At 38.0% G+C, this 25,827-nt stretch overlaps 1 protein-coding gene across 2 annotated transcripts in view; it reads left to right on the top strand.

Moving 5' to 3' along the window:
* The window catches only part of PPP2R3A (protein phosphatase 2 regulatory subunit B''alpha), a 227,112-nt gene that overhangs the window by 180,999 nt on the left and 20,286 nt on the right, over positions 1 to 25,827 (top strand). For both annotated transcript variants that reach the window (XM_034661962.1, XM_034661961.1), the window contains 3 exons: positions 17,926 to 18,101; positions 18,821 to 18,939; positions 20,513 to 20,619. In XM_034661962.1, coding sequence (XP_034517853.1) covers positions 17,926 to 18,101; positions 18,821 to 18,939; positions 20,513 to 20,619 — 402 coding nt within the window. The remainder of the gene's footprint in view (positions 1 to 17,925; positions 18,102 to 18,820; positions 18,940 to 20,512; positions 20,620 to 25,827) is intronic.

The raw sequence follows: 25,827 nt of genomic DNA, 5'->3' as shown, positions 1-25,827 counted from the left end.
TAAAGCCCTTCAGAGTGTAGGGATAGAGGGTACATTCCTCAATTTCATGAAAACCATCTATGAAAACCCTACAGCAAATAACATTTTTAATGGTTTTTTATTATATTAGTCACCATACAGTACATCCCTGGTTTCCGATGTAAAGTTCGATGATTCATTAGGTGTGTATAACACCCAGTGAACCATGCAATATGTGCCCTCCTTACTACCCATCACCAGTGTATCCCATTCCCCCACCCTCTTCCCCTCTGAGGCCCTCAGTTTGTTTCTCATAGTCCATAGTCTCTCATGCTTCATTCCCCCTTCTGATTACCCCCCACTTCTTTATCCCTTNTTTCTTTATCCCTTTCTTCCCCTACCGATCTTCCTAGTTCTTATGTTCCATAGATGAGAGAAATCGTATGATAATTGTCTTTCTATGCTTGCCTTATTTCACTTAGCATTATCTCCTCCAGTGCCGTCCATGTTGCAGCAAATGTTGAGAATTCGTTCTTTCTGATAGCTGAGTAATATTCCATTGTATATATGGACCACAGCTTCTTAATCCAGTCATCTGTTGAAGGGCATCTCGGCTCCTTCCATGATTTGGCTATTGTGGACAATGCAGCTATGAACATTGGGGTGCATATGGCCCTTCTCTTTACTACGTCTGTATCTTTGGGGTAAACACCNTCCTAGTTCTTATGTTCCATAGATGAGAGAAATCATATGATAATTGTCTTTCTCTGCTTGACTTATTTCACTTAGCATTATCTCCTCCAATGCCGTCCATGTTGTAGCAAATGTTGAGAATTCGTTCTTTCTGATAACGGAGTAATATTCCATTGTATATATGGACCACAACTTATTAATCCAGTCATCTGTTGAAGGGCATCTCGGTTCCTTCGACGATTTGGCTATTGTGGACAATGTTGCTATGAACATTGGGGTGCATACGGCCCTTCTCTTCATTACTTCTGTGTCTTTGGGGTAAATACCCAGTAGTGCAATTGCTCTATCATAGGGTAGCTCAATTTTTAACTTTTTAAGGGACCTCCACACTGTTTTCCACGGCCCTTCTCTTCATTACTTCTGTGTCTTTGGGGTAAATACCNTCCTAGTTCTTATGTTCCATAGATGAGAGAAATCATATGATAATTGTCTTTCTCTGCTTGACTTATTTCACTTAGCATTATCTCCTCCAATGCCGTCCATGTTGTAGCAAATGTTGAGAATTCGTTCTTTCTGATAACGGAGTAATATTCCATTGTATATATGGACCACAACTTATTAATCCAGTCATCTGTTGAAGGGCATCTCGGTTCCTTCGACGATTTGGCTATTGTGGACAATGTTGCTATGAACATTGGGGTGCATACGGCCCTTCTCTTCATTACTNTAAACACCCAGTAGTGCAATGGCTGGGTCATAGGGTAGTTCAATTTTTAACTTTTTAAGGGACCTCCACACTGTTTTCCAGAGTGGCTGTACCAACTTGCATTCCCACCAACAACGTAGGAGGGATCCCCTTTCTCCACATCCTCTCCAACAACTGTTGTTTCTTGCCTCGTCAATTTTTGCCACTCTAACTGACGTAAGGTGGTACCTCAGTGTGGTTTTGATTTGAATTTCCCTGATGGCTAATGATTTTGAACATTTTTTCATGTGTCTGTTAGCCATTTGTATGTCATCATTGGAAAAGTGTCTGTTCATATCTTCTGCACATTTTTTGATTTGTTTATTTGTTTCTCATGTATTGAGTTTGAGACGTTCTTTGTAGATCTTGGATACCAGTCTTTTATCTGTAGTGTCATTTGCAAATATCTTCTCCCAATCCGTGGGCTGCCTCTTAGTTTTTTTGACTGTTTCCTTGGCTGTGCAGAAGCTTTTTATCTTGATGAAGTCCCACAAGCTCACTTTATCTTTTGTTTCTCTTGCCTTTGGAGATGTATCATGAAAAAGGTTGCTTTGGCCGATGTTGTAGAGGTTTCTGCCTATGTTCTCCTCTAGGATTTTGATGGATTCCTGTCTCACATCGAGGTCTTTCGTCCATTTGGAGTTCATCTTTGTGTATGGTGTGAGAGAGTGGTCAAGTTTCATTCTTTTGCATGTAGCTGTCCAATTTTCCCAGCACCATTTATTGAAGAGACTGTCTTTTTTCCACCGGATGTTTTTTCCTGCTTTATCAAAGATTAGTTGCCCAAAGAGCCGAGGGTCCATTTCTGGGTTCTCTATTCTGTTCCATTGGTCTATGTGTCTGTTTTTGTGCCAGTACCGTACTGTCTTTGTGATTACAGCTTTGTAGTACAGCTCGAAATCCGGCATTGTGATGCCCCCAGCTTTGTTTTTCCTTTTCAACAGTTCCTTGGCGATTCGGGGCCTTTTCTGGTTCCATACAAATTTACGGCCTATTTGTTCCAATTCTTTGAAAAATGTCATCGATATTTTGATCGGGATAACATTGAAAGTGTAGATTGCTCTGGGTAGCATGGACATTTTAGCTTNTATTTTGATCGGGATAGCATTGAAAGTGTAGATTGCTCTGGGTAGTATGGACATTTTAACTATGTTAATTCTTCCAATCCATGAGCATGGAATATTTTTCCATCTTTTTATGTCTTCCTCAATATCTTTCAAAAGTGATCTATAGTTTCTAGGATATAGGTCCTTTACGTCTCTGGTTAAGTTAATTCCAAGGTAACGTATGGTTTTTGGTGCTATTGTAAATGGGATGGATTCCCTAATTTCTTTTTCTTCGGTCTCATTGTTCATGTACAGAAATGCAACTGATTTCTGAGCATTGATTTTGTATCCCTCCACATTACCGGTTTGCTCTATAACTTCTAACAATTTGGGTGTGGATTCTTTTGGGTTTTCCATATAGAGTATCATGTCATCTGCAAANTTCCATACAAATTTAAGGACTATTTGTTCCAGTTCTTTGAAAAATGTCCTCGGTATTTTGATCGGGATAGCATTGAAAGTGTAGATTGCTCTGGGTAGTATGGACATTTTAACTATGTTAATTCTTCCAATCCATGAGCATGGAATATTTTTCCATCTTTTTATGTCTTCCTCAATATCTTTCAAAAGTGATCTATAGTTTCTAGGATATAGGTCCTTTACGTCTCTGGTTAAGTTAATTCCAAGGTAACGCATGGTTTTTGGTGTTATTGTAAATGGGATGGATTCCCTAATTTCTCTTTCTTCAGTCTCGTTATTCGTGTATAGAAATGCAACTGATTTCTGGGCATTGATTTTGTATCCTGCCACCTTACTGAATTGTTCTATAACTTCTAATAGTTTGGGAGTGGATTCCTTTGGGTTTTCCATATAGAGTATCATGTCATCTGCGAAGAGAGACAGTTTGACTTCTTCTTTGCCAATTTGGATACCTTTTATCCATTTTTGTTGTCTGAATGCTGTTGCAAGGACTTCTAGTACTATGTTGAATAATAGTGGCGAGAGTGGGCCTCCTTGTCGTGTTCCTGATCTTAAGGGAAAGGCTTCCAGCTTTTCCCCATTGAGAATGATATTCCTNATATAGGTCCTTTACGTCTCTGGTTAAGTTAATTCCAAGGTAACGTATGGTTTTTGGTGTTATTGTAAATGGGATGGATTCCCTAATTTCTCTTTCTTCAGTCTCGTTATTCGTGTATAGAAATGCAACTGATTTCTGGGCATTGATTTTGTATCCTGCCACCTTACTGAATTGTTCTATAACTTCTAATAGTTTGGGAGTGGATTCCTTTGGGTTTTCCATATAGAGTATCATGTCATCTGCAAAGAGAGACAGTTTGACTTCTTCTTTGCCGATTTGGATACCTTTGATCCCTTTTTGTCTTCTGATTGCTGTTGCAAGGACTTCTAGTACTATGTTGAATAATAGTGGCGAGAGTGGGCATCCTTGTCGTGTTCCTGATCTTAAGGGAAAGGCTTCCAGCTTTTCCCCATTGAGAATAATGCTTGCAGTAGGCTTTTCATAGATGGCTTTTATGAGATTGAGGAATGTACCCTCTATCCCTCCACTCTGAAGGGTTTTAATCAGGAAAGGATGCTGTATTTTGTCAAATGTATTTCTGCATCAATTGAGAGGTTCATATGGTTCCTGAGTCTTTTCTTGTTGATATGATGTATCACATTGATTGATTTGCGAGTGTTGAACCATGCTTGCATCCCAGGTATGAATCCCACTTGGTCATGATGGATAATCCTTTTAATGTACTGTTCGATTCTATTAGCCTGGATCTTGTTGAGGATTTTGGCGTCCATATTCATTAGGGAAATCATGCTTGCATCCCAGGTATGAATCCCACTTGGTCATGATGGATAATCCTTTTAATGTACTGTTCGATTCTATTAGCCTGGATCTTGTTGAGGATTTTGGCGTCCATATTCATTAGGGAAATCGGTCTGTAATTCTCCTTTTTGAGGGGGTCTTTGCCTGGTTTGGGGATCAAGGTAATATTGGCCTCATAGAATGAGTTTGGTAGCTTTCCTTCTGTTTCTATTTTTTGAAATAGCTTTAGGAGAATAGGTATTATTTCTTCTTTGAATGTTTCGTAGAATTCCCTAGGAAAACCATCCGGGCCTGGAGTTTTGTTATTTGGAAAGTTGTTTATCACTGATTCAATCTCTTCATAATTAATTAGCCTGTTTAAAAAATCAATTTCTTCCTGTTTCAGTCTTGGTAGTTTCGAGGTTTCCAGGAAGGCCTCCATCTCTTCCAGATTGCTTAATTTATTGGCATATAGCTGTTGATAAAAGATTCTAATAATCCTTCCAATTTCATTGGTGTTGGTTGTGACCTCTCCTTTTTCATTCATAATTTTATTAATTTGTGTCCTTTCTCTATTTTTTTGGATAAGTCTTGCCAGTGGTTGTCAATTTTATTGATTCTCTCAAAGAACCAGCTTCTAGTCCTGTTGATCTGCTCTACTGTACTTCTGGTTTCTAATTCATTGATTGCTGCTCTAATTTTTGTCAACTGCTTCCTCATGAGTGGATTAGGCCTGTCCCTCTGTTGCTGTTCCAGCTTCTTGAGGTGAGAATATAGAAACTGCATTTTAGATTTTTCTCTTCTTTTGAGTGAGGCTTGGGTGGCTATGTATTTTCCCCTTAGGACTGCCTTTGCAGTGTCCCATAGATTTTGGACAATGTGTTTCCATTCTCATTGTCTCCAAAAATTGTTTAAATTGATTTTTGATTTCCTGGTTTATCGAATCATTCTTGAGCAGGATGGTTCTTAGTTTCCAAGTGTTTGAGTTTCTTCGAAATTTTTCCTTGTGATTGAGTTCCAGTTTCAAAGCATTGTGGTCTGAGACTATGCAAGGAATAATCTCCATCTTTTGGTATCGGTAGAGACCTGTTTTGTGACCCAGTATATGGTCTATTCTGGAGAAAGTTCTGTATGCATTCGAAAGTTGTGTGTGCAATGGGTATTCTGTTGTTCTGGGGTGTAGTCTTCTTTATATATCTATGAGGTCCATCTGGTCCAGTATGTCATTCAATGCTCTTGTTTCTTTGTTGATTTTCTGCTTAGGTGATCTGTCTATTGTTGATAGTGATTGTTGATGTCCCCTACTATTAACATATTTTTATCTATATGTCTCTTTATTCTGGTTAAGAGTTGGCTTGTGTATCTAGTTGCTCCCCTGGTGGGGGCATAGATATTTATGATTGTCATATCCACTCGTTGGATACATCCTTTAAGAATAATATAGTGCCCTTCTGTGTCTCTAACTAGAGTCTTTAGTTTAAAATCCAATCTGTCTGATACGAGAATTGCTACCCCAGCTTTCTTTTGAGGTCCATTGGTGTGAAAGATGGTATTCCATCCCTTTACTTTCAGTCTGAATGTATCTTTAGGTTCAAAATGGGTCTCTTGTAGATAGCAAATGGATGGGTCATGTCTCTTTATCCAATCTGCAACCCTGTGGTGTTTTATGGGAGTATTTAGGCCATTTAGATTGAGACTGATTGTTGAGAGATATGATTTTAATGATGCCATGTTGCCTGTAAAGTCTTTGTTTCTATAGATTGTGACTTTCTGTTCTGTATCACTCTTGGGGCCTTTTTACTTTTATAGAACCCCCTTAATATCTCCTGTAAGGCTGGTTTCGTGGTTACAAAATTGGTCAATGACTGGCGATTCTGAAAGGTCTTTATTTCTCCATCCATTCTGAATGACAGCCCTGCTGGATAGAGGATCCTTGACTGCATGTTTTTCTCTGAAAGAGGTTTAAAAATGCCCCCCCCAACCCTTTTTCTCATTCCAGGTCTGTGTAGACAGGTCTGACGTAATTCTGATACCTTTGCCTTGGTACATGAGAAATTTCTTTGCCCTGGCCACTTTCAACACTCTATCCTTGGATCTAATATTTGCGAATTGCACTATGACATGACGTGGCGTAGGTTTGTTGTGGTTGAGCTTGGGAGGGGTCCTCTCTGCCTCTTGGACATGAATGTTTGTTTCCCTCGCTAGATTAGGGAAGTTTTCAGCTACAATTTGTTCAAATATCTCTACTAGACCTTTGTTTTTCTCCACCCCCTCCGGGATGCCGATGATCTGACATTGGAACGTTTCATTGAGTCAGTAATCTCCCGTAACCTACTTTCCTGTGCGTGGATTTTTTTGAGCCCAGATTCTATTTTAGCTTTCTCTTCTACTAACCCATCCTCCAATTTGCTGATACGTTCTTCTGCCTCAGTGACCCTGGCCGTCAGAGCCTCTAGTTTTGACTTCATTTGGCTCATAGAATTTTTAATTTCTGCCAAATTCGCTCTCATTTCTGCCCTTAGAGATTCTATATTTTCATTAACATTTTTGTTAATACTTTTTTCAAGTCTACACATCATCTTGACCATTGTTACTCTGAATTCCATTTCTGATAATTTGGTTATATTCATATCCATTAGTTCTGTGGCAGAGGCCACAGACTCATTGTCTTTTCTTTGCTGGGGGGGATTTCTCCTTCTCGTCATTCTGATGAGGAGAGGTTGTGGGGTTTCAAGAACCCAAATTATTGACCAGGACCCCAGGCCGTGCACCCTTGTTTTATAGGGATCTTAGGGATGTGGGCTTCTTGATTTTTCAGCCTGCCTTCTGGGGGAGGGGCCTGCCGAGCCGATACTCAGACAACCCTGTTTGGGTAGAGTCTCCATGTCCCCTGCGAGGGGGGATGGGGATGGGCACACTGTGAGCCGGTATTTCCACGGCTTTCCCTGGCGGTTTGCTTCCCTGGCGGTTTGCTGTGCCTCTTCTGAGAGTCAGAGCAGCAGTGGCCGAATCTCAGCCTCTGTCTCAGAACAGAGGGTTCGCAGACCACTCTCCTCTGATGTTCTGGCCACTTTAACTCTGTTACTGTTGTTGCTGCTCAACCCTGCAGCGTCCCGGGATGTGTGCCCCACACCTGGCGTCCCAGTGCTCACTTCCAGGGCCGGCACTTCTCTGTCCTTTGAGTTTGTAATACCACGAGCCGCCAGCCACCCCTGCACACTCCGAAGCTTCGGCCCTCAGTCTGGTGGCGTGTGTTCCTGGCTCACAGTCTCAGTCTGCTCTCTTGCGGGTGCCACTCCGCATTTCCGCCCGCTCCCCTGTGCAGGTGGCTACCATTTTCTGGTACCCATATGTGGTGGCTCCCTCTCCCTTCTGTTTATCTTTCATTATCTGTGAGCGGTTTCACGTCTCCCCGCTTTGTACCTCAATACTCAGCACTGGAGATGTTCATTTGTAGAGATCCAGATGTATTTTCCTGTGTCTCAGGCTGATTCCGTGGATGTTCAGGCTGGTCTGGTAGCTATCCAGCTCGACTCAGGGGACCGGCTGAAAAAGGGGTCCTCTACTCCTCCACCATTTTAAGTCTTCCCCCCCGCAAATATCATTCTTAATGGGGAAAAACTGAAAATCTTTCCCTTATGATCAGGAACACAACAAGGATGCCCACTCTCGCCATTATATTCAACATAGTACTAGAAGTCCTTGCAACAGCAATCAGACAACAAAAAGGGATCAAAGGTACCCAAATCGGAAAAGAAAATCTGTCTCTCTTTGCAGACAACATGATACTCTATATGGAAAACCCAAAAGACTCCACCCCCAAATTACTAGAATTATAGAGCAATTCAGTAATGTTGAGGGATACAAAATCAATGCTCAGAAATCAGTTGCATTTCTATACATGAACAATGAGACTAGGAAAGAGAAATTAGGGAATCGATTCCATTTACAATAGCACCAAAAATCATAGGTTATCTTGGAATTAACCAGAGACGTAAAGGATCTATATTCTAAAAACTACAGATCACTCTTGAAAGACATTGAAGACACAAAAAGACGGAAAAATATTCCATGCTTATGCATAGGAAGATAAACATTGTTAAAATGTCCATGCTACCTAGAACAATCTACACTTTCAATGCCATCCCGGTCAAAATACCAATGACATTTTTCGAAGAGCTGGAACAAATAGCCCTTAAATTTGTGTGGAACCAGAAAAGGCCCCGAATTGACAAGGAATTGTTGAAAAGGAAAAACAAAGCTGGGGGCATCACAATGCCGGATTTTGAGCTGTAGTACAAAGCTGTGATCACAAAGACAGTATGGTACTGGCACAAAAACAGACACATAGACCAATGGAACAGAATAGAGAACCCAGAAATGGACCCTTGGCTCTTTGGGCAACTAATCTTTGACAAAGCAGGAAAAAACATCCAGTGGAATAAAGACAGTCTCTTCAAGAAATGGTGCTGGGAAAATTGGACAGCTACATGCAAAAGAATGAAACTTGACCATTCTCTCACACCATACACAAAGATAAACTCTATATAGTCTTTTTTTATGACTGTCATTCTAACAGGTGTGATGTGATACCTCATTATATTTTTGAACTGCATTTCTTTGACAAAATGTTGAGCATCCCTGAGTCATTTTGAGCTGCTTCTGATGTACCACTGGGCATCTGTGTGTCTTTTGAAAAATGTTTATTTAGATCCTCTGCCCATTTTTTAATCATATGTTTTTGGGCTTTTGAGTTTTATGACTTCTTTATATATTTTGGATATACACCCCTTATCAGATATATAATTTGCAAATATTTTCACCCATTCAGGAGGTTGCCTTTTTATTTTGTTGATGATTTCCTTTGCCGTGCAGAAGCTTTTTTAGGTTAATGTAGTCTCAGTTTATTTTTGCTTTTGTTACCTTTGTTTTTGGTGTCATATCCAAAAAAATCATTCCGAAGATGATATCAAGGAGCTTACTTCCAATATTCTCTTCTAGCAGTTTTGTGGTTTTATTACATTCAAGTTTTTTTAAATATTTTTTATTCATTTATTTGAGAGAGAGCATGAGCAGGGGGAGGAGCAGAGGGAGAGGGAGAAGCAGACTTCCCGCTGAGCAGGGAATCCGACACAGGGCTCAGTCCCAGGATGCTGGGATCATGACCTGAGCCAAAGGCAGACACTTAACCAAGTGAGCCACCCAGATGCCCCATATTCAAGTTTTTAATACATTTTGAGTTGATTTTTGTGTATTGTGTAAGATAGTGGTCCAGTTTCATTCTTTGGCATGTGGCTATCAGTTTTTCCAACACCATTTTTGAAGAGACTGTCCTTTCTCCATTTTATGTCCTTGGCTCCTTTGTCCTACATCAATTAACCATATATGCGTGGGTTTACTTCTGGGCTCCCTATTGTTTCATCGATTTGTGTGTCTGTTAATATGCCAATACCACAGTGTTTTGATTACTGTAGTTTTATAGTATATTTGGAAATCAAGTAGCGTGATGTCTCCAACTTTTTTTCTTGTTGCTCAGTATTGCTTTGCTATTCATGGTCTTTTGTCATTCCATACAAATTTTAGGACTGTTTGTTCTCTTTCTGTAAAAAGTGCTATTGGAATTTTTATAGGGATTGCACTGAATCTGTAGATTGGTTTGAGTAATATTAACAATGTAAATTCTTCACTCCATGAACATGAACTGTCTTTGCATTTATGTAAGTGTTTTCTCAGTTTCTTTCATCAGTGTCCTGTAGCTTTCAGTGTACAAGTCTTTTACTTCCTTGGTTAATTCCCGGGTATTATATTTTTTGGGGATGTAGCTGTAAATGTTAATTTACCTTTCTGCTACTTCCTATTAATTTTTGTATCCTGCAACTATACAGAGTTTATTAATCCTAACAATTTTTTTGGTGAGTCTTTAGGGGTTTCTGTATATGTCATCTCAGAGTGAACAGTTTTACTTCTACCCTTTACAATTGGATGTCTTTTCTTTCTTTTTCTTGCCTAATTGCCCTGGCTAGGGCTTCCAGTACTATCTTGAATAAAAATGGTGAGAGTGGGTACTTTTGACTTGTTCTGGATCTTATAGGAAAAGCTTTCAGCTTTTCACCATTGAATATGAAGTTAGCTGTGGGCTTGTCATATATGGCCTTTATTATGTGGAGGGATAATCCCTCTGTACCCACTTTGTTGAGAGTTTTTATCATACACGGATGTTGAATTTTATGCTTATCATATATGGCCTTTATTATGTAGAGGGATAATCCCTCTGTACCCACTTTGTTGAGAGTTTTTATCATACATGGATGTTGAATTTTATCAGATGCTTTTTCTACATCTATTGATACCACTGTGTGATTTTTATCCTTCATTTCATTAATGTGGTACTTTGCATTGATTGATTTTCAGATGTTGAGCCTTCCTTGCATCCCTGGAATAATTCCCACTTTATCATGGTATATGATCCTTTTAATGTATTGTTGAATTTGAGTTGTTAATATTTTGTTGAGGATTTCTTAATCTATGTTCATCAGAAATATTGGCCTGTAATTTTCTCATGATGTCCTTCTTTTATTATCAGGGTAATACTGGCCTCGTAAAATGGGTTTGGAAGTATTCTCTAATCTATTTTTTTGGAAGAGTTTGAAAAGGATTAGTCTTAAGTCTTTTTTAAAGATTTTTATTTATTTGAGAGAGAGAGAGAAAGAGCAAGCGAGCACAAGCAGTGAGAGCAGGCAAGGGAGAAGCAGGCTCCTCACTGAGCAGAGAGCTCAATGTGGAGCTCAATCCCAGGACCCCGAGACTATGACCTGAGCCAAAGGCAGACTAAGCCACCCAGGAGCACCAGTATTAATTCTTTTTGAATGTTTGGTATAATTCACCAGCTAACCCATTTGGTCCTGGACTTTTGTTTACTGGGAGGTTTTGAATACTGATTCAATCTCCTTACAAGTATTCATTCTCTTCAGATTTTCTTTCTTCATGGTTCGATCTTGGGATATTGTATGTTTCTAGGAATTTATCCCCTCTGGTTCTCAAATTTGTTGGTGTATAATTGTTCACAGTAGTCTTTTATAATTGTTTGTATTTCTGTGGTATTGGTTCTAACTATTATCACTTTCAGTCTGTGCATGTCATTACATCTAATGTGTCTCACTTTAGGCAGCATATAGATGTGTCTTGTTTTCTTTTCCATTCTGCCACTCTGTCTTTTGATTACAGAATGTATTTCATTTACATTTAAAGTAATTATTGATAGATGTATAGTTACTGACATTGTTAATTTTTTCTTGCTCTTTTGTAGTTCTTCTGTTCCTTCTTCTCATGATCTCTTCCTCTGTGGTTTGATGACTTACTTTTGGGTATGCCTAAATTCCTCTCTCTTTATCTTTTATGTATCTACTGTATGTTATTCCTGATTTTCTGTCATTTCTGATTTTGTTTGAGTCCTCTCTTTTTCCTTATTTTGTGAGTCTAGCTAAAGGTTTGTCAATTTTTTTTATCTTTGCAAATAACTAGCTCTTAGTTACATTTGTTTTCTAACTTTTTAGTCTTTTTCATTTTTTTCCACTCTAATCTTTGGTATTTCTTTCATTCTACTAACTTTGGGCTTCATTTGTTCTTTTTCTAATTCCTTGAGGTGTTAAGTTAGTTTATTTGAAATTTTTCTTTTTTTCTCGATGTAGGCAGTTATCACTATGAATTTCCCTCTTAAAACTGCTTTTGCTGTATCATGTAAGTTTTGGTGTGTTGTTTTTCATTTTTATATTTGCCTCAAAGCATTTTTTGCTTTCTCTTGATTTCTTCTTTGAACCATTGATTATTCAATAGCATGTTATTTAATCTCCACACATTTGTGAATTTCTTGGTTTTTCTAATAGTTGATGTCCAGTTTCATACAATTATGATCAGGAAAGATGCCTGAGGAGTGCCTGGGTGGCTCATTCGGTTGAGCATCAGATTCTTGGTTTTGGCTCAGGTCATGATCTCATGGGTGGTGGGATCCAGCCCGAGTGGGGCTCTGCACTCAGCAGGGAGTCTGCTTGAGGATTTTCTCTCTCTGCCCCTGCCCCCACTTGCTCACTTATGCTCTCTAAAATAATTGTCTTTAAAAAAAAAAAAAGATGCTCAATGATATTATTTCAATCCTCTTAAATTTATTGAGACTTGTTGTTACCTAACATGATGGAGGATATTCCCTGTGCACCTGAGAATGTTTATTCTATTTTTTTTTTTGGATGAGATGTTCTGTATATATCTGTTAAGTCTATCTGATTTAGCATGTCATTTAAAGTTAATGTTTCCATATTGATTTTCCTTTTGGATGATCTATCCACTGGTCAAAGTGGGATAGTAAAGTCCCCATTCTTATTTTATTGCTATTTCTCCATTTTAGGTCTGGTAATATTTGCTTCATGCCTTTAGCTGCTGCTGTATTTTAAGTGCATAAATACTTAGAAATACGTTGTTTTGTTGTATTGACTCTTTTATATCATTATGTTATGCTCTTTGTCTCTTATTACAGTCTTTGTTTTAAGGTCTTTTGTCTAATGTAAGTGTAGCTACTCCAGCTTTCTTTTGGTATCCATTTGCATGGAATATCTTTTTCCATCCCTTTACTTTTAGTCTGTGCATATCTTTACATCTAAAGTGTCCCTCTTTAGGCAGCATATGGATAGGTCTTGTTTTCTTATCCATTCTGCCACTCATCTTTTCACTAGAGAATGTATTCCATTTATATTTGAAGTAATTATTGACAAGTATATAGTTACTGCCATTTTAATTGTTTTCTGCTCCTTTTTAGTTTCTCTGTTCCTTTTTTCTTTTCATGCTCCCTTCTGGTTTTTTGAATTTCTTTAGTGATATGCTTAGGTTCCTCTATCTTTTATGTATCTACCATGGTTATTGCTTTGTAGTTACCATGTGGCTTACATATAACAACTTATACTAAAAACAGTCTATTTTAAATTATAATAACCTAAGTTTGAACACATTCTAAAGCTCTCATTTTTATTCTGCCCCCCACATTTTATGTTTTAGATATCACATTTTACATCTTGTGTTTCTCATGACTAATAATTTATAGTTCTTTTTACTACATTTGTCCTTTAATCCATCACTTTCACTATATATTTACCTTTACCAAAGAGACTTCTATTTTATGTTTTGTTACTAATTAACATCCTTTCTTTTCAGCTTAAGAGTAGTCTCTTTAACATTTCTTATAAGCCTGGTTTTAGTTGTGATGAACTCCTTTAGTTTTACTTGTTTGAAAAACTCCATCTCTCCCTCAATTCTGAATGACAACTTTGCCAAGCAGAGTAGTAGTGATGGAAATTTCTGTCAGCACTTTAAATATATGACACTTTCTTCTGGCCTGCAAAGTTTCTGCTGAAAAATCTGCTGATAGTCTAATGGGGGCTCCTCTGTACATAACAAGTTCTTTTCCTCTTGCTGCTTTTAAGATTTTCCCCTTCTCTTTAACTTTTGACACTTTAATTGTAATGTTCTTGGTGTGGGCCTTGTTGGAATCCTAGTATTTGAAACTCTTTGGGTTTCCTGGGTCTGGGTGTCTGTTTCCTTCCCCATGTTATGGAAATTTTTAGCCATTGTTTCTTCAAATAAATTTTCTGCCCCTTTCTCTCTTTCTTCTCCTTTTGGAAGCCCCATAACATGAATACTAGTTCACTTAATATTGTTGCATAAGTCCCTTAAACTGTCTTCACATTTTTACATTCCTTTTTCCCTTTGCTACTCTGATTATTTGAGTTCCACTGCCCTGTATTCAAGTTTACTGATCCTTTCTTCTGCTTTATCTAGTCTGTTATCAAACTCCTCTCATGTGTTTTCCATTTCAAGTATTGTATACTTCAGCTCTGTGACTTCTATTTGGTACATTCTTATATTTTCAATCTCTTTGAGTTTTCACGGGGCTCATCCATTCATCTCCCAAGTTTGGTGAGCATCTTTGTGACCATTATTTTGAATTCTTTATTAGGTAAATCACCTAACTCACTTTTATTAAGGATTTTTTTCTGAGGTTTTATCTTGTTTTTTAGTTCAGAATATATTTTTTCTGTTTCTTCATTTTGCTTGACTGTGTTGGTTTCTATGCATTAGATAAAATGGTCATCTCTCCAAGTCTTGAAGAGCAGCCTCATGTAATAGTGAATCTTATTGTTAAGTCCTGCCCTAGCTATTGTCTTTTAAACCTTTGAATTATCCAAGCACCCTATTTTATTTTAAACAGCTCCCAGTAGTGGAGGTTGTGCCAAGAGCTGTCAGTGTCCCAAAGGGGAGGATCTCAGCACCTAAATGCAGGCTCACTGTCATCTTTTTAAAGTATGCACATATATGCATACAGTCCTGTGGAACCACAAACATAAGCTCTACTGACCACCAGAGCTAGGCAATCTGGAAGTTTCTCCTAGGCAGCAGTCCCAAAAAGTTGGGGCATCATGCAAGTGTATACGCTCCTTTCTAAAAGATACCAGCAAGCTGGAGCAAGACAAAGAAAGAGCACAAAGATGGCATGCACTGGCCTCCATTCCATAAAAGTAACTCCAAGCCTGAAACCTGCCTTTTGGACTAAAACTCCAACACAAGCAAATAGCCCTCTTTCACAGAAAGCCTGGGGGCTTGTCTGTGCAGTACCCTGAGTATAGTAGCCTGCCAAGAACTCTTATCTCCTATTGTTACAGTCCCATGGGGCCCAGGAATACAAGCCCCCCCTAGGTGGCGGTTGAAAATACCAGGCAGGGCTCCAGACATGAAAACAGGGCATCAGGTGTGTGTAAAATCTCACTCCAGGTGATACTGGCACTCTATAGTGCAGCTGAGGAGGGAAAGTAAAGATGGTATCCACCACCCTTTGTCCCCAGAGTGTACCCCAGGAGGCCCCTAGATGTGTGTTAAATTAGATGCCTACCCCTAGTCCAAGGCTTTAAGATAAGGAAATGAGCCTCTTTCACAGAAAGTCTGGGTGCCCATTGGCTGCTTCTGCACTGGTCCCTGGGTGGGTGAGTCCAAGCACACAAGCCCTTTAAGAGCTATTTCTCACTTCACTATAGCCTTGTGGGTCTCATGGACACAAGCTCTGTTGGTTTCCAAAGCTAGATGTTTTAGGGAGTCATCTTTTAGTTGCAGGTCTTAAAAGTTATGGGGCCCAGTGTGAGATTCACACCCTTCACTCCTTGGAAGAAGTTCAGGTTTTAAGTTCCTTCCCTGATTGCGGGTCACCATGACAGAGGTGGGAATTATAGTGAGATTGTATCTCAGTCTGTCCTACCCACATAGATGTGGGCTTTTTCTTGTTTGCCAATGTGTAGGAGTCACTCAGCTAGTTTTAAGGGTTCTTTTCAGAGGAAATTGCTCCATATAAGCTGTTGATTTGGTGTATCTGTGGGAGAAAGTCTGTTTAGGATCTTCTTACATCACCATCTTGAATCGGAGCTCTGAAATTAATATCATGAAGAGGTACCTGCACTCCCATGTTCATTGCAGCATATTCACAGTAGCCAAGATATGGAATCACCCTAAATGTCCCTCAGTGGATAAACGGATAAAGAAAGTATGTTGTACACTAGAATATTATTCACCCTTTAAATTAAAGAAGGAAATCCTGTCATTTGCAATGACATGGATAAACCTGGAGTACACCATGCTAAATGAAATAAGGCAAGCACAGAGAGACAAATACTGCATGATCTCACTTATATGTAGAATCTAAAAATAGTCAAACAGGCATAGAGTAGAATTTTGGTTAGCCGGGGCTGAGGGGAAAGGGAAATGGGGAAGTGCTAGTCAAAGGGTACAAAGTTGCAGTTAGGATGAAACATACAGCAACTATAATTAATGCTGTATTGAATACTGGAAATTTGCTAAGAGAGTAGATTTCAGGTCCTCTCATTCCCCTTGCCCCAAAAATGGTAACTAAGTGAAGAGATGGTATGTTGTTTACTGTCATAATTGTTTCACTATATATTAAATTATATTAAATTATCTTATTGTATACCTTAAATACAATTTTTACTAAAACATTAAAAAATTATTTTAAAAAAATCTAGCCACAGTAAAAATGTAGAGAAACATAAAATTAATTGTAATTATGTATCTTATTTAACCCAATATATCTGAAATATTATTTGAATATGTAATCAATATAAAAATATTGATGTTTTAGTTTTTTCATATTAAGTCTTCAAAATCTATTGTATATTTACACTTAAAGATACCTCAAATTGGACTAGTCAGGGTGCCTGGGTGGCTCAGTTGGTTAAGTGTCTACCCTCGGTTCAGGTCATGATCCCAGGGTCCTGGGATCAAGTCCCACATTGGTCTCCCTGCTCAGCAGGGAATCTGCTTCTCCCTCTCCCTCTGCCCCTACCCCTGCTCATGCTTGCTCTCATTCTTGCTCTCTCTCAAATAAATAAAATCTTTTTTAAAAAATTGAACTAGCCATATGTGGACAGTGGCTACCATATTTGACCATGCAGATGTGAATAAGAGGAGTTCCAGAAAAAGAATGGATAAGGGTAAAGAGGCAGGGAAGAAATAAAATAATTTAAGATTTCCAAGAACTAAAGGATAGTAGTTTCCAAATTGAGTAGGCTCTCAGAAAGCCCAACAAAATAGATGAATTAGACCCAGACCAGGATACTTCATAATGATTTTTCAAAACACCAGGGACCCAGAGAAACATCTATATGCTTTAAAGAAAGAAAAAAAAAAAACAGGTTATTACAGTCAAAGGATCAGATATCAGCATGGCTTTAGACTTTTCAAAAAAAATGGATAGATAGAAGACAGTGAATCATTGCCTTTAAAATTCTGAAGGAAGAGCACCACCAAAGTATAATTCTATAACAAGCCAAAATATCAATCAAGTTAGGAGGTAGATAAAAGATATTTTCAACTATCCAAGATCTCAAAAAAGTTACCTGCCATGCTCTCTTTTTCAGGAAGCTACTGAAAGGTGTGTTACACCAAACAAGGAAGTCAACCAAGAATGAGGAAAGTGTGAAATACAAGAAATGGGAGAAAGGTGAAAGGAGTCCCTGGGATGAAACTGTGAACCCAGCCTAGAAAGCAAGCAGTCCAAGTTAGAATAGGTCGGAAGGAAGCAAGAAAGACTTCATCAAGAAAATCCAGTTGATAGAATCCTAATGAGACTGATTATGGATGTAGAAAACTGGCAGATATGGGCATTGAATAGTAACACATACACAGAAATCTAAGCAAATAAGAGATAAATAAAAAAGAGTTATAAACTCTGAATGTTGAGTAATTTATATTATGAGGTCCAGAAGGGCATATAGGCAAAGTGGAATGAGAGAGATAAAAGAGCTAAAACTTCATCTTTCATAGTATGAAATTAATATACAGTTCTGAAAACTGAAATGTAAGGAAGGGTTAACATAGACATCTTAAAATATTAATATAAAAAACAAAATAATCAGGTGTTGAAAGTATCTGATTCTGGGTAAGGGAAGATAAAGGGAAGAAGAGATCTGCCTTTTTCTAACAAATTTTATAAAACTGTATTTCTCTAAGTCTAAAGTATACACATACCTAACTTATTTTAAAAGAAACATGAGCAGTAATAAATCTGGATGAATAAAAGGACCTTTTCCGGGCCATTGCTAATGAACGTCCTTATCTCCTAGCATTGAGTATTGGTTCCGCTGCATGGATGTGGATGGGGATGGTGTACTCTCCATGTATGAGCTAGAGTACTTCTACGAGGAGCAGTGTGAACGGATGGAAGCCATGGGCATTGAGCCCTTGCCATTCCATGATTTGCTGTGCCAGATGCTTGACCTGGTGAAGCCAGCCACTGATGGTAAGACTGAGTAAAAGACCATTTGTACTTTTCACCTATGTAACAGAGTGGGGCATTTAATCCCAGATTGTCCTACATTATTCACTTCCAGAGTCTTCCATACTGGCTTCCCATATACAGAAATATTTAAATGTCTCCTAAACTATTAGTATGGAACCAACAATTGATGACAAATCCTATTTAAGAAATTTTTCCATAGAGGGGCGCCTTGGGTGGCTCAGTCAGTTAAGCATCCAACTCTTCTTGATTTTGGCTCAGGTCATGATCTCAAGGTCATGAAATTGAGCCCCAAGTGGGGCTCCATGCTCAGTGGGGAGTCTGCTTGAGATTGTCTCTCTCCTCCCTGTGCCCTGGCCCACTGCACTCTCAAATAAGTAAATCTCTAAAAAAAAAAAAAAGTCAACAGAAAGCAGATTAGTGATTGCCCAGGGCTCGAGGTAAGGGGAGTTAGGGAAGGTCTGCTTGATGGGTATAGAGTTTCCTTTTGAGGTGAAGAAATGTTATGGAACTCAGTAGTAGTGATGGTTATACAACATTGTGAATGTACTAAAAGCCACGGAATTATACGCTAAAATGGTGAATTTTATGTCAGTTTTACCTCAAACAAATGGGATCTTGTATAATAAAATTAGCATATACATATACTTTCAAACTTGAGTATAAGACTTTTTCATTTGCCAAAACAGTTCTTGAAATTTACTGGATTTGTTTTTACATAGGCAAAATAACACTACGAGATCTGAAGAGATGCAGAATGGCACACATCTTTTATGACACTTTCTTTAATCTGGAGAAATACTTAGACCATGAACAGAGAGATCCCTTTGCGGTCCAGAAGGTACTGGTTTTAACTTCTATTTGAGGGCTGCAGTATCAGGGGTTGTGTGCTACAGATAAAAATGATCTCTGCCTATAGGAATTTTGTATTTAAAGAGGTAACATTTAAAACATTCCATCGCACACTGAAAAGAGAAAAATGGACCTAGTTGTGGACCTCTCCCCACAACTAATCTTCAAGTTTAGGTAACCTCCATCTGCCTGTCATTGAGTGAATTATAACATTTTTTCAAGTGTTAGTGATCTTTGTACATGACTATCACTGTGAAGTCATTCTACACCTGAATAGAGATGAGCTCCCTTCCCCATACACAAAAATCTGTGGACCCTCAAAAAACTCTGAACATCATATAGTCTATGTCCAGAAAGGGGGGAGCAGAATATCAACACTTCCCTTCTAGTCCCTTGTTTAAAAAGTAAAAATGTTGACAGAAAAGGACTGTTTCCATTGGTCCTGCAGGAGTATTTGAACTACAGGAAACTTGCACAGTCTTTTCTTTTTCTTCCACATGTTGACCTAAATAGTAGTAAGAATACAAAGATCACCTTCTAAAAACAAATACTCTGCACCTGATCTTGGGGCATATCAAGGCACATTATCACTAGTTTAAAGTGAAAATTATGTTTCATTGACTCAAAGGTGCCCATTATTTTATATACTTTCAACCAAACAAAAAAATTGCCATTGTAAGTAAATCTAAGATGTGTCCAGTTTCAAAGATGTTAAAAGGATGGGGTAGGGGTTCTTAAAAGTATTAAAGATCATAACACATTGTATGGTCAATATTAGGTATTTGCATTCTTTTGGCATAATTAACCTTACATCTGAGGGCAGTGCTAGCTCATTTTAATCATGGAAAAACATTTTACCTGGAATATATAATCGAAGATACTATCCATATTGTAGAAGGAAAAGAAAATGTTAGCCTTTTCCCCCTTCATTTCTTCTATTTGTGTTATAAATTTAACCTTCAATTTTATTTTATAAGAGGTGACAGTATATCAAAATTTGTTCTGATCTGCAAAGAACATTTTTAGTCAGAAAGTGCTCAAAAAATTCCAGACACTGTGTTGAAGAGACATATGGTCAAATAGAGATTAAAAAGAACAAAAAGTAGCCATCAAGCATATACAGTATAGCAAAGAAGTGATTTGGGGGAAGAAGAGCTGTTGCCAGGAAGGTAGCACAGATGACATGGTATCTGAGCAGGCTTTTACAGAAGCCATAAAAATGTGCCAGAGGAAGGAGGTGTATTTCAGGTGGGCATATGCAAAAACCTCAAGTCACTCCAGATAGCTGCTGTGCAAAATGCCAGGGAGAAGGGCCTAAGGAAAGGTCTCTGACTTAAGGCAAAAGAATCTAGACCTAAAGAATTAGCTGCCGAGGAGTTCACTATAATTTTGTGATTGGAGGCATAGAAATCACTTTAGGAGTGTTACTTTTAGCACCTCTTTTAACACATTAAGATGAAACATTTTCAGGTAGGTCATCACAAATGCTGTATATAACTAAAGAAAACCTATCTCTAATTCTTTGTCTTTGATTATTTTTGTTTCCTGTCCTCTGCAAACAGGATGTTGAGAATGAGGGGCCTGAGCCTTCTGACTGGGACAGGTTTGCAGCTGAGGAATATGAGACTCTTGTTGCCGAGGAATCTGCCCAAGCACAGTTCCAGGAAGGGTGAGTGAGTCTCCCTGGGTCTTGTAGAACTTTTTTTTAACAGGGGTAACCGTATCAGGAATATTAAAACCACCTTAAAAAAATCAAACTAGTAATTCTTATTTTTGAATACCATAAAAACGAGTGATTATAATCAACTTTAGTTGAAAGACTATTTTTCCCAGCAGTCTTCTCTTCCCTTCTTCACTAATTTCCTGAAAACTCTTCTCATATCCCATTTCCTTTCATGGAGTTGTACTTTTCAGTGGAAGCTAAGATCATTGTGGAGTCATACATACTACAAGCCCTGTAAATACAGCATGAGGCTGAAAGAACTGAAGCTTTTTTAAATAATAAAGATGATCATTTTTAAAACAAATCTTTACCATATATGGTTTTGTGCATTCAACCCTGAACAAGAAGCTACTTCTACATGGAATTTATAGTAGGATATAATTACATAAAGGGACCATGGTAAGAAATTATCCAAGACTTTCATTGCTTAGAACATTTCAGCAACTTTATAATTTGTTGGCTTTTTCCATCTTCTTCTCTGGAATTCTTTAGCAGTTCCTCTAAGGCTCTTAATTAATTATTATTAATGTAATACATTTTTTGAGTAGGTACTACATTCGTATGTTTTAATATTCAAAGAAACAAAAGGATAAATAGTGAAGTTTCCTGCTGCCCAGTTTTCCTTCCCAGAAGCAATCAGTGTGGTCATTTTCTTATGTACCCTTCCAAAGACACTCTCTATCCCTCCCTCCCCCTCTCTCTCTCTCTCTCACACACACGCACACACACATACACACATATATGCATATACATGTGTATATATAAAAAAGCAAATACGGGGGACCTGGATGGCTGTCAGTTAAGCATTCAACTCTTGATCTCAGCTCAGGTTTCAATCTCAGGGTCCTGAGTTCAAGCCCTGCACTGGGCTCCGTGGTGGGCTTGGATCCTACATTAAAAAAGAAAAAAAATACACATATACATTCTTACATTTCTTTTTTCCCTTACACATATGTAGCATATTACATTCATTGTTTGGTACCTGGCTTTTTCCATACCTGTATGAAGTTTCTGTTACACAAGGTGAATAAGGTCTAGAGATCTGCTGTACAATGTTGTACCTATAGTTTAAAATATGGTATTATGCATTTTAAAACATTAAGAGAATAAAGCTTATGTTAAGTCTTCCTACAAAATACAGGAATAACAAGGAAATTTTTGGAAGTGAGGGTATGTTTAGTACCTTGGTTGTAGTATCACAGATATACGCATATGTCAAAACTGATCAAAATGTACTCATTAAATGCATACAATTTTTCATGTAACAATTAAACATAAAAACAATAACAAAGATTGGGAAAACAGTATGATAAACCAAAAACACTTGTATTTTATTATTACTAAGGTATAAATGAGGCTTCACAAATATTTTGGGGGCCTTGAGTGCATGAAAAAGTTAAAAAACCAATAAATTGGAGATTATTCCATAAATGTATCTAATGGATGTTCTAAGTTTTTACAGCTGCACAATATTCTACCATATAGTTATACCATTATTAGAATAGTTATGCCACTATTAGAAATATAACGTTCTAGTGAATAATCTTATATACCTGTCATTTTATACATATATAGGACAAATTTCCAGAAGTATAGCAAACAGCATACTTGCAAAAACATAGGATTTTAGAGAAACCCACAAGAAATAATGCAGACTCCCAAAACTAACAAAAGTGGGGAGCCATTTCTACCCCTAAGCCTAAAAGGACAAGGAGATAAAACCATCATCAGAACCCAAAGAGAGTAAGTCTATGGAAAGAGTCAGCTGACAGGACTTATAACCTTCAGTAATGAAATTGTGGCAAACCAGCTAAGAGGTATTAGAATAAATACCCAATTTCACTTCCCTCCTATTGCTTGGTATCCTGCCGGCACTTCCCATTGGCTTCCAACAAGAAACCAGAAGATGAGACAACTAATTGATGTGGTCCATTTGTATCACCCTCTTAGGGCACAGAGCTAGGCAGAGAGTACATCTAGAAGGATAAATATCAAATATCCAGCTCAGTGCATAATGTCAAAGAGCCCTCTACAGAGATTGTACATCTCACACCCGTACCATTAAGTCTTCAATACCTTTTTGGAGAGTATTGAAGAAGCCATCTCCAAACCACTTTCTTTAATTTAAAGATTTCCTTAATATGCTTAGCCACAAAACTGGGGTCTCATTTTTATGTCATTGACCAGAAACCCATAAAAATCATTCATCATTCATTGATTATTTTAAGCCTGACTGAATCAGGCTTAAAGCAGACAGAAAAGTAGATTCACAAGCATGATCTAAAAATTTTTTGGCATTGAGCTTCCATAGTAGGAATTAGACTAAGTTTACTTATGAAGCAGCATCCCTACTGTTAAGAGCACGTGTGGATGTTTAGAATAAATTGCCTCCAATTTTTCACTAATAGGAATATTAATAAAATTATCCTACATATACATAGTGCAATTCCATGTAAACATTAAAAATCATTTTGTGGGTATATATATTTCTTGACTATCAAAGAAAAAGTAGAGATGTGGAGAAAGGCTTTAAAAGATCAAGAAAGATGGAATAACAAAACAAAAAGTATAAGAAAGAAAATTAGGTATACGTAAGGAAAACAACAGGAATCTAACTTACATGTATTAGACAACAGAGCAAATAGAACAAAAAAATTCTAAGATAATAAAAAGCTTGAAAATAAGCTTTTTAAAATAAGACTTGAAATCTGAAAGGTCAGAAGTCACACCCTATCCAGAAAATTCTGATAATGATTGATTCTCCATATATGTGTTGAATTTGCCAGAATTCAAAGATAAATAAAAGTTTATTTGGGTTTTTTTTCCATTTTTAAAAAATTCAAGTCATCAGACAAGGGGCAAAAAAAATCACCCTTGCCTCAGATACCTCCATAGTAAAAATGAATACTGGAAGACCATGAAACAACATATACAACTTCTCAGAGAAAGAAATTCTATAACCCCAAATTTTATTTTTTTTAAAGATTTTATTTATTTGAGAGAGAGAGAACAAGCAGGGGGGGAGCTGCAGAGGGAGATGGAGAAGCTGACCACACGCCAAGCAGGGAGCCAGACTTGGCGCTCGATCCCGGTACTTCAGGATCATGACCTGAGCCGAAGGCAGATGCTTAACTGACTGAGCCATCCAGGTGTCCCTATAACCCCAAATTTTATACTAATTCAAGATGACATTTAAGCATGAAAGCACAAATGGATATTAGGGAATACAGCACCCACGAGCTCTTCTTTAAAAAGGACATATGGGGTGCCTGGGTGGCTCGGTTGTTAAGCATCTGCCTTTGGCTCAGGTCATGATCCCAGGATCCTGGGATGGCGCCCCAAGTGGGGCTCCCCGCTCAGCGGGAAGCCTGCTTCTCCTGCTCCCACTCCCCCAGCTTGTGTTCCCTCTCTCACTCTCTTTCTCTGCCAAATAAATAAATAAAATCTTTAAAATAAATAAATAAAAATAAAAAGGACATAATCATAAAACCAAGAACAAACCAAACCCAAATAAAGAGCCCAGAAATGGAACAACTACTGTGGAAAAGAAATAATAGATTCAATCCATTCAAATGCAGAGAGAAAAGAGAACAGAACAGAACATCTGGAAAAAAATAACATAACTAAAACTGGAACGTAGAGAAGAGGAAGAAATATATGTAAAACATCCTAGAAGTAACAACTTAAAGAGGAGAAAGAAACCTTGTGTGTAAATTTCATTGGCAAGGCCTCCATAGATATCCTTTGAAGCTGTAAGTCAAACTGAGGGTTTAGGAATACTAATTAAAATAAACACTTGAAAAACCAAAGCCGGGGGCACCTGGGTGGCTCAGTCGTTAAGCATCTGCCTTCAGCTCAGGGCGTGATCCTAAAGTCCTGGGATTGAGCCCCACATCAGGCTCTTCTACTGGGAGCCTGCTTCTTCCTCTCCCACTCCCCCTGCCTGTGTTCCCTCTCTCGCTGGCTGTCTCTCTCTCCATCAAAAATAAATAAAATCTTAAAAAAAAAAAAAAAAAAAGAAAAGAAAAACCAAAGCCAGACTCTTAAGTGTTCTAATTCAGTCGGAATACACATACAAAAGAACAACACAGACCACAAAGCAAAAAAATGACAGAACTAAGGCAAGTATTTTTAGATAAGTGTGAATTGAAAAGGAATAAATTTGATTAAAAGGGTTCCATTTTAGAATGACAACAAAGGTTGAATTAAAAGAATGACACTCAAAAAAAGCTATGCATCAGATAGCAGATTTTTGAAACAAAAACTCCAGAAAAAAAATAATCGAAGTAATTGGAGCCTATTATTTGTAGCCATGGTAAAATATTCCCTGAAAATAGATAAAATACCTTTGTGAGTTTTGTCCATAGACCATGTACAAAATACATATTAGGCTACAAAACAAAACTACTGTGGACTTCTAAATAGTAACTACAGTTCAGACCAGCTTCTCATTTAAGGAGGTAGTCTGAAAGCATACTGTAGCTTCAGTCTCTCACACCATTGAAAAGTAAATACAGAGTACCACTTAGGAAGAGAAATTTCCAGTGGACTGAAAGAAGGAAAACAATGGGACCAGATTGCAGAGGGAACCACAGCTTAGGTTCTATGCAGGAGGATGGAGAAGATAATTGCTACAAATAAAGGAAGCAGCACTTAAGGGTGATCCATACCTGAATTTGACTGAAACCAAGAGCAAGAGGGAGACCAGAAGCAGCAGCATCCTGGTAGGTCAAACCTTTATATATCTCATCCTATCCCAAAAGGAAAGACAAAAAGCAAGAGTGTGGGATCTTGGAGCAGACAAAAGTACAACCACTGAAATATCCACACCAGCAGCATGACCCATCCATCCCTTCATTCTCATTGAAAACATTAGTAACCTCACATTGCTAAGCAGCCAGTGCAAACAGAGGCAGCAGTCTGTTTCCAACTACACAGAAAAGTGGACAAATTATGCAAATATCAATAAAATACTCAACAAATGGAAGAACGTTCACCCTTGGAAGGAGACTCACTATAGCAATCACAACAAGACCTCAAGTTGAGTATATTAGCCATTTTTAGAGAGGTAAGGGAATATTGCACTCCTGAAACGAGACTGACCAGTTTCTTGGAAATTAAAAGAAGAAAATTTTAAATGAAAACACAGTCCCT

The sequence above is a fragment of the Ailuropoda melanoleuca genome, chromosome 6 (genome assembly GCF_002007445.2).
Source record: "Ailuropoda melanoleuca isolate Jingjing chromosome 6, ASM200744v2, whole genome shotgun sequence".
Taxonomy (NCBI): Eukaryota; Metazoa; Chordata; class Mammalia; order Carnivora; family Ursidae; genus Ailuropoda; species Ailuropoda melanoleuca.
Note: the sequence above shows the minus strand (reverse complement) of the source record. Positions and strands in the feature narration are given on the sequence as shown.